Below are 9,292 nucleotides of genomic sequence, written 5' to 3'. Positions count from 1 at the left end.
GCCATTCCTCTGGGAGACCAGTGTGTGGGGGGCGTGCCCCCCATGAGGGGGCCCGTCCATGGGACTGGCCGTGGCCTTACCCTCCAGGCGTGGCCTTCCTCCAGGGCTGCGCTCTGGGCTTCGGCCGGATTCTCGATCACTCTGCCTGTCTGCCCAGAAAAATCCATCGCCACAAGGGAGTTCTCAGAGACGCTGCGCTGGAAGGAAAGGCCACAAGTTCTTAAAATGGAGGGAACCAGGCCCCCGCGGCACTTGGGAAAGTTGGTGCAAACCCATCCTGAAGATGGCCAGGAGAAGGGGTGATGGGCACGCCCCAGCCCCCAATCTAAGGTTTGGGTGGAAATTCGGTGGCAGGAGAGCCCTTGAACGGAAGATGGCTTTGGTTTCTCTTGAGGGGAATAAGAAATGCTCCAGTCCCCTGGTGGCATCCAAATGCCACTGGAGGCCGTGGGGTGCCGCCGGGTTTGGGCGGTGGGGTCCCTCGCAGGCCCCCAGGCTCTACCGGATCACGTCACAGAAGCGGAAACGCTGGGGGGAAGCTCAGCCCTCAGCAGCCACCAAACCCCTCCCCCAGGAGTTCCGTTCAGGGCGACACGCGGATCCTCCCTGTGGACACCTGGCCTCTCTCAGGAACAGACCTGGAGGAGCATCAAGGTCGTGTTTTGAGAGGATGAAGCACCTTTGGGAAGTAGAGTTCGTACTGAGAACAAGGACACTGGCTGCCAGCTCTAAGTTCCCATCAGGGAAGGCTCCAGCCTAACGGTCGGCCGCGGCCACAGTGCCACGGGCGACCCGGGTGAGAGCCAGATGTGGCTGGTGACAGTCCCTGAGCCCCTGAGCAGAGCCATCGCCCTGAATGGTGCAGGATCCGTCCCCAGCAGTCACACTGCTGATGAAACCCGTCTCCCCACAGGGGACCGGGCAGCACGCACAAGCCCATTCTGCCGCTTCTGGGGACAACTTCTCCTGAAACAACCCGCGCTCAGCTGTGATGCTGGGAAGGAGCCCGCCTTCTGGACGCCACAGCCGTACTCACCACCGGCGTGGAGAAGGAGGGGAGCAGGGCCTTCCGCGGTGGCGGGATCCTGAAGTTCTGGTACAGTAGCATCCCGTACTGCAGGGGGAAGGTCAGAGTCAGCCACCAGGGCCCCGGGAGCCCCCCAAGTCCCGGAACGCGGCAGACCCGTGCAGGGAAGGACCGCGCAGCGCACAGAACAGGGAGGGATGACCCTAGCTGCCGCCGTGAGCGCACAGCCTCGCTCCTGCATGCCTGCCCCCCGTGGACACGAGCGGCCGACTAGCTTGTTCACACTGGGTGGGCAAGGGACAAGCAGGCAGTGACAACGTTAATAGTAAGATCGAGGGGCGCCTGGGGGACTCGGTCGGTTAGGTGTCTGCCTTCGGCCCAGGTCATGATCTCAGGGTCCTGGGATTGAGTCCCGCATCGGGCTCAGCAGGGAGCCTGCTTCTCCCTCTGCCTGCCGCTCCCCCCACTTCTGCTCATTCTGTCTCAAATAAATAAATGGTTTTTTAAAAAATAAAAAAGATCGAGCACCACAGTTAACCTTACTGAATGCTGCTACGGGCCAAGTACTGATGCAAGTGCTTTACTTCATTTACTACTCTCCACATTAGGAAACGTGTCCTTTATCCCCATTTTATAAGGAACAGATGGAACAGGGAAGTGAGGCAAGTCGCTCAAGGTCATGGTAAAGTAAGGGCTCTGGATTCAAACATACAGAGCCTGTTCCCACCGGCGATCCATGCTTCCTGTGCCTGGGCGAAAAGCAGAGCTCCACAGGCTTGTACCCACCCTGCCTGTGCCCCGGTCCCCCACTCGCCCACATGGGAAAGAAGGTGGGGCGAGAAGACACAGTTATCAAGAGGTAACTCATTTCCAGCCCCGACCCTACAGGGTATCCTCTAGTATCTGGAACGGATGTGCTGGACCACCACCAAGAGGTCCAGCACGTGTGTGCCGATGCTCCCAGAAGACGGGGCACGGGCCACCAGAAACACCGGTGAGCTACTGGCCAAGCATTTTCCAGACCAGATAGAAAGCCGGCAGGCTACAGAATCCAGGGGCCGGGTACCAGGGAGAAACCCACGTCCCGGCACATCCCAGCTCGACCGCGGAAAACAGAGACAGAGAGACAAACACAAGCAGGGAAGAGCGCATGTCATGGTCACAGAAGCCCCAGGCGCAGGACAGCTGAGTTCCAAGGACATGCGGAGAGAAGGCAGTGGAACTGGGGGCGGTGGGAAGAAGTGACCCCATGGTCCGTGGACAGTTCCCACAACAGTGGAGGTGAGATGGAACACGGTTCCACGCTGGGAGAACTCCGTGCATGTCCCTGATCCCTGAGAAGAATGCAAGTCCAGGAAAGAATCAGTGCAGACGTGCAGGGAATTCAAATAACAACAGAGTCTCTTCTAGGTCTCAGTAGCTTAAGAAACGGGAAGAACTACAATCTAGGACGAGATACTTCGAAGACTCCTCACACCGGCCCAGACGCGGTAGGGATGCCTGGGCACGCTGGGGTCTGGCGAGGGGAAGATGCACATGGTGACAGTGGGGTGACCACCAGGAAGGGGAGAAAAGACGTGGACGGGGGTGCACAGTAGAAATAAAACTAAGTGATGAGTCTTCCCCTGCCAAAAGCAATTTTTTTTTTTTTAAATGGAGAAAAAGAAGAACACAGGCTGGTGGGACGAACTGAAAATAAAACAGCAAGTGGCAGACTTAAGCACAAATGTTATTAATAACCCACTGAAGGATATCCTTCCCAACACATATGCCAATTAGAACATGAGGATGATCAGAGGAGAAGATATGATGACATGATGTTTGTCAGAGACACGCCCTGAACACGAGGACCCGGAAAGGCAGAAAAACAGAAGGAGAAAAAGCGTGCGAACACCACTTGAGAACACACTGACATACCTATGGTAATGTCAGGTGGGTAAGACTTCGGGGCGGGCAGCGCTGATGCAGATAATAGAGCAGATTTCGGAAGGACCAAAGAATCGATGTCAAGGAGGCGTAAATATTCTAAACTCATGTGACCTAATAACACGTACCCGCACGTGTGTGTGTGTGTGTGTGTGTGTGTGTGTGTGGTGTGCATGCACACACATGTACATACAAACACTCCCAATCGAATAATTATACTAACATGACCAACAGCAACTGAACTGGAGGCAACGTTTTCGTCTGAAACAGAGTTGAAAACGTAAGGCTTAACAGCAGTGACATAAGGATCCCTTTCAAAACATTACAGAAAAGTCAAATTAAGGCCAAAGAAAAAGGGAAAAGGCACGTGCACACACACACGTGCACATACACATGCACACGCCCTGTTCGGGACGGCCCCAAGACCACTCTCTGTCCCAATAATTCAGCCGAAGGACTCATCCTTGACCCACGAACCATGTAACCAGCTTGTCTTTAAGCAGGTATCAAACTGTGTTTTACTTGCACTGTAGTCTTTAAATATTATTTTTGCCTTAATTATCAAAGAAGCTGTCTCTTTCCCACACTTACTTTTTGCAGTTCCATGACTAGGAATTCTCATTTTTCCCACTTACAAATGAATACTCCGGCCTTCAGAGTGGTAGTGTCACTGGTACAAGCCCTTGACAGTTTTTAGATTATTTACCCTCCATACACAACCTACAGTGCCAATTACTTAATATTATTTTCCTTTTTATTTTAGGTGAGTGGGTTTTAAAGAGATACTTATGGTCCAACCAATCTTTTTTCTTTACGCTTCCTTCGGTTGCTTGAAGGGAAGAACGCGTGGCCATAGAATTATCCGCCCCCTGTTTTGGCAATATGTTTCTTATTTCCTATTCCCATCTGCTTGGATGCGACACTCTCAGACACTTTCTCAAGAAGGCACGTGAGTGACAGCTGATGTTCAGCTTCTGTCTGTAGAGGGACCGCAGAGACGTTCCCACGTTAAGGAGAATGGCGCCTCTTGGCTCTACCGACTTAACGTGCGCCATGTTTCGAAACAGCCTCCCCACACATGATGTCATATGGGTATGGGTGGTGCACACAGTAACTTAAAGAACACGTCGCTGCTCCCTTTCTCTTGGAATGGAATTAAACATTTAACATTTACATTCTTAAGGGACATAGAAGCTTATTTCCTTGTGCCAAGATTGCACCCGGGTTTAGGGTCATCGTTCATATTGCCAGGCTCAGCTCCAGGAACACAACGCGAGTACGCGCTGCGCTTTCGACCGTGAGGTAGCTACGGTCCTGTGGGAGGCGTACAAATAAGCAGCAGTGTTATTCGGTTATTAAATATAAATTAAATATAAATTAAAATATAAATATAAATATAAATTCGGAGAGGAAACCTGGGCGGGTTCTGGAGGGACAGTGTGCAGGAGGCGACTGCCTCTGAGGGACATGGAACCTGCACGCACGTGTGTGCCGGTGCGTAGCTACACCAAGCCTTCCATACAGAAACCCGCGCTTGTGAAGCCACGCCCCCCTCCTGGGGAGGAATTTCTTCGGCAGTTTCAGAAACTTCTAGAAGGGGGCGGAGGAGCTAATATGCTCCCTCCACGGCCACCCCACGGCTATGAAATTATGTAGCAAACCACATAAGAGGAAGGAATGCGGAATAGCAGCAGGTACCACCTGCTGGTGTTATCCCCCTAAGCGTATCTGAGGACAGCAATGACCCTCTGCTCCTACACAGGCTCAAGCTCCTCTTTAAAGAATACCTGTGACGGTACTTAGAGGCACAGAAAGATCCTTGGTTAATTCAAAATAAGGTGTTCCTCTCCAACAAGCCCTGGGATTTTAAGACAACGCAAACTGCTAGTGCAGGATTATCCACCACTCAGGAGTGACTCCTGGATACACCGAGGCCAGGAGAAAGGCAACGCTTCCTCCACGTAAGGACACGTCCATCTGACCTCCTTCTGGGGAACAGGACAGTCTGAGGGCTCAAGCTCGGGGGATCTGCCATCACTTAGTACCGACGAGACCTCCGGTCAACCGTGAAAAGGCGCAGCACAGCATCTCCTTAGTCTGCACCGGCAAGACCCCTGGGACTCCGGCCCGAGACCCAGACTCTCTGAGGTCCAAGCCCCCACCCCTTGACCCTGCCAGCCCCTGGTCGAGGCCAGCCTTGCCCAGAATACCCAGCGGACGAGAGGGAGGAAGAGCGTCAAAAAAGAAAGGGTCACAGCCGAACACAAGAGTTTGGGTGGTTCCTGCTGTCATTCAGCTCAATTTTTCCGAGCATCTATTATGTTCTGAGCGCCAGGCAGTCCTGCCTCTCCAAGAGAACGTTGGGGGGCACCAGGCAAGATGACGTCCAGACCGAGACCCGGCACAGAGCAAGCGCAGGGAGGACAGACGGATGGACCTTCTCCCGGTCAGGTCCCCTGTCAGGGAGATGGACAGATGAGGGACCTGAGTCTATGCTCACATCCAGGAGCTGAGCTGAGAGAACAGAAGGCACTTTATAAGGTCTCCTCATGGCTTCAAATGGCCCCAACCCCTGGAAGAAAATACACCCCATTCTGAAGGTAACATCGGGACGCAAGGCGAGGAGCTATGGTCTTCTGACTACGCTTCCTGCTCTGAGGCCAAGACCGTTTGAGACGGGACAGGGAGGGGAGGAGGGCGAAGTAAGGAATTCTCACGTGGGATGAGGTCCATCAGCCTGCTCGGTGGCGGCAAGACACCTTGGCGCGTTACTAACCAGCTGGGACCGAAGGCAACTCAGCTTCTGCGTCACCTCACACTGGCCCAGAGCCCGTCACGACCACACTGGGGTGGCCGTTGGGTCCAGGCCCCCCGCCTCCTTCGGGAATGGCACTTTGGGATGTGGGGTCTGGGGCTGATTGGAGGCAACGGGGCCACGTGCAGACGTGGACGGTGTCCCCTTCCTGCTGGCCCTCGCGGAGCCAGCTCTGGAGCCGACCGTGCCGCACACCAGCAACCCCCAGCCCCGGCCCCCCGGGCAGGACACAATGGGCTTCAGATCTGCCATCGGTCCAGTGAGGATGACGATGGGGGGAGGGGGCCGCTGGTTAGAAGTGACGAGCAGCCCGGCTGACAGCAAGTGCTCACGAAACGTTCCCAATATGCTAACATCCAACGGGACACATTTCTGTTGGCGCTAGTAACAAAGTTGGATGTTACCGTCATTGCTCGTTCTGCGCACTTCCCTCCCGGTGCCCGGTTCTGTTGTGCAAGCGCCCAAGGACAGCCCTGTCCCGCCAGCCCTGCTTCCTCACGCATGAAGCCGAGGGGGAGACCTCGCTACCTGGATTTACTGTGTGCTACCCCAAAGCACCAAATCCACAGGTGTCACAGATGTGCTCCCACTTCCTTTTCTGCTTTTTCCAAAATAGACTACGTATCCGCAGGTCCAGAAAATCACAAACATACAGAAACCCGTCAAGGTGTCCCTCCCACATCTGCCCCCGTGTGTGCGGGTCCGTGCCCGCCCTCCCCCCAGCAGTCTCACCGAGGGCTCATGTGCACACCAACAAATGCACTGATGCATTTTAGCGTCTCCTTCCCTCGCTCCTACAACAAAGGTAGCACTTTGCTTTTTAATTCTTAATAATACGTCCTGGAAATTTTCCCACAACACACTCCAGAGAGAACCTCGTTCTTTGTGACACCGAAGAGTATTCCTCTGAATGGCCATCCCTTAACTTCTGAAGCTGGCTTGTAAAGGAGTCGCCGATGTCCTGTACCAACACTCCCTGATTACGAAATCAGAACATTTTACGCTGAACCCTTCTTTGTTTTATCAGCAGCAAAAATCAAGGCACGGTTCTGGGAAAGAGAGGCTTACAGGATGCCCATCCTCGGAGCTTGTGCCCTCTGGCATCTCCAAGGGGTCATGAGCTACGCCTCCTTCCATGAGTCCGCTTCTCTAGGGGGCTCTGCCCTGACTCTCTGCCCAGCTGAAAGCTTTGGTGAAGGCTGGGGTTTTTGTAAAGAGATTCCTTGGCCACAGCTGACCAAACCAACTTCTCCTCCCGGACCCCTCGCCATTCTTCTTGCACAACCAGCGTGCACAACTACCGTGCAATGCCCACGGGCCTTATATACATAAGAATTGCAACCACGTGGCGCACAGATATGCACAGGGGGACATCTCGTGGGAACGCAGAAGTGAGGTGTTCTCTGCTGTTACACGAGCCTTTGCCACAGGAAACACCTTGGGTGCAGTCATGAGTGCTCGGCCAGCCCCCTTGGCAGTCACCGTGAGCTGCCGCCAAGGGCATCTTCCCATGTGAGGTTCTGTGCGACAGACCCCTTTAAGAACGTGTTGGCAGGAGATGCCACGTTTCCCTCGGGGCCCCGGCTTTTTGGGAAGCTAGAGTCTGATGCTCAGTCTTGGAAAGCATTAACCCTCCTGACGGACTGTTTGCTCTCTCTCCCCGTCTCCCGGTCTGGGCTTTCTCTTCCTATTTCTCTAGACCACGGGCTCTCAGCTGGCACAGTCCCCCCCTTCCATGTCCCCCCCCCCCCCCGCCCCCCCGCCCCGGGACATCTGGTCATGTCTGGAGACGGTTTTGGTTATCTCCACTGGCTGGGGTGCTCCTGGCATTCGGTGGGAGAAACACCACGTCCCTGAAGGTCAGGTGCCGAGGCCAGAAGCCGGCTCTGACCTTTCTAACGCAAAGTCTCGTGAGAAGCTTCTGAGACCGTCTGGAAAGACGTGCGGGCGCACGGGGCTGGCGGGCCATGGGGAGAGCTCTCCACGAAGAGATGCGTGGGGCACACACACAGGACGCCGCGTACCTTGAGAAGCCTGCACGCCGTCATCCAGCATGTTCGGCCTTGCTCGTCTTCGGCACACAGCAACCGCAGCTCTTTCGTCTCGTTCCTGACTTTGTTTGGCTACAGGAGGTCAGAGACGACTCAGTGAGTGCAACACGGTGAGCCCATGTTGGGCAGAGCTGGGCCTGGCGCGCACCCAGACGGCTGGCAGGGCGCGACCAGAGAGGGTGCCTCCTCCGCCGCGCACGGACCAGCCTGGGCCGGGTGCAGTCACGAGTGCTCGGCCAGCCCCCAACAGGGGGATCTCAGGGAGACAAACTCTAGCAAGGGAAGGCAGTGGGTGCCACGGGGACAAGGGGGTGCCTAGGTCTGTGCGGGGAAAACTGGATTCAACCGGAGAGCCAGGCCCAGACTTATGGAAGAAAAGATGTCTGGTCGCCTGCCAGGAAGACTGAGGTGGTGGCTGAGGAAGGGCCCTTGCAGGGCTCAGCCAGCGAGGGGAGAAGCCCTCGAGGCATGACGGTCATGGCCTGTGGCGTATCTGAGCGGCCCCAAGGACGGACCCATGGAAGGTCCAGAGAGTGAGGCTCGCATCGCCCCGGAGAAGGGGAATTTGGGGGGCAAGCGGCCTGGGGCAGGCAGGGGTCACTGTCACACGGGCCACTGTAGAGGGATGGCAGGTGCCCCGAGGCAGAGGCGGGGTTTACCTGGCGATGGGGGAGAAGCGTTGCAGGTGTGGGCTGGTGGGATGGGGTGGGGGGACACTGGCCACCGGGGCTCCAATGGACCCCAGACCACCCAGAGGCCGCCCTCATGCTGCCTTCCCATGCACCGCGGGTCCTGGGGCTCCTGCTACTTGCAACCCCAAGAAGCTTCACCAGATCAAGTACAAGCTGGTATTTTAGGGAGCAGCATGCCCCCCACTCCCTGACCTCTCCTCGGGCTGGGGTGGAGCCCTGGCTCAGAAGTCAGCCCGGCTGGAGGACTTCAAGCACACACGCTGGTGACTGGATGTGAGCAATGGGGCTGCTTCGGCTCCTATGAGCACCTGGAAAGATGCAGTAAAGGGACGGAGGGCGAGCCCTTAGCCGGGGCACCTTGTGTGCAGTGAGCATGCAGTAAACAGCCTCCACCGTGACCATGACCACCATCAGCACGGCCTCACCAGGGGAGAGTGGGCCCTGCGCACAGGGGTGTGTGTGAACATGTATGCATGTGTGCGCCTTTCCTTTATTCATGCAGAGGTGTGCATGTGTGCACGTGCGTGCATGTGTGCGCATGTCCTTGTATTCATGCAGAGGTGTGCACGTGCACGCATGTGTACGCATGTCCTTGTATTCGTGCAGAGGTGTGCATGTGTGCACGTGCACGCATGTGTACGCATGTCCTTGTATTCGTGCAGAGGTGTGCATGTGTGCACGTGCGTGCATGTGTACGCATGTCCTTGTATTCGTGCAGAGGTGTGCACGTGCACGCATGTGTACGCATGTCCTTGTATTCGTGCAGAGATGTGCATGTGTG

The 9,292-nt window shown here is 55.6% G+C and overlaps 1 protein-coding gene across 4 annotated transcripts in view; it reads right to left on the bottom strand.

Moving 5' to 3' along the window:
• The window catches only part of GRB10 (growth factor receptor bound protein 10), a 172,074-nt gene that overhangs the window by 10,880 nt on the left and 151,902 nt on the right, over nt 1-9,292 (bottom strand). For 3 of the 4 annotated variants that reach the window (XM_025853128.2, XM_073885064.1, XM_073885063.1), the window contains 3 exons: nt 7,793-7,891; nt 1,037-1,114; nt 81-197 (listed from right to left, as the gene is read on the bottom strand). In XM_025853128.2, the coding sequence (XP_025708913.1) occupies nt 81-197; nt 1,037-1,114; nt 7,793-7,891 (294 nt within the window). The remainder of the gene's footprint in view (nt 1-80; nt 198-1,036; nt 1,115-7,792; nt 7,892-9,292) is intronic. The other variant, XM_073885062.1, reaches the window with a different exon arrangement.

This window comes from Callorhinus ursinus, unplaced genomic scaffold (genome assembly GCF_003265705.2).
Source record: "Callorhinus ursinus isolate GAN/ISIS: 27379988/994484 unplaced genomic scaffold, GSC_fseal_2.0 scaffold60, whole genome shotgun sequence".
In the NCBI taxonomy this organism is placed as follows: Eukaryota; Metazoa; Chordata; class Mammalia; order Carnivora; family Otariidae; genus Callorhinus; species Callorhinus ursinus.
This window is presented reverse-complemented; position numbering and strand designations above follow the sequence as displayed.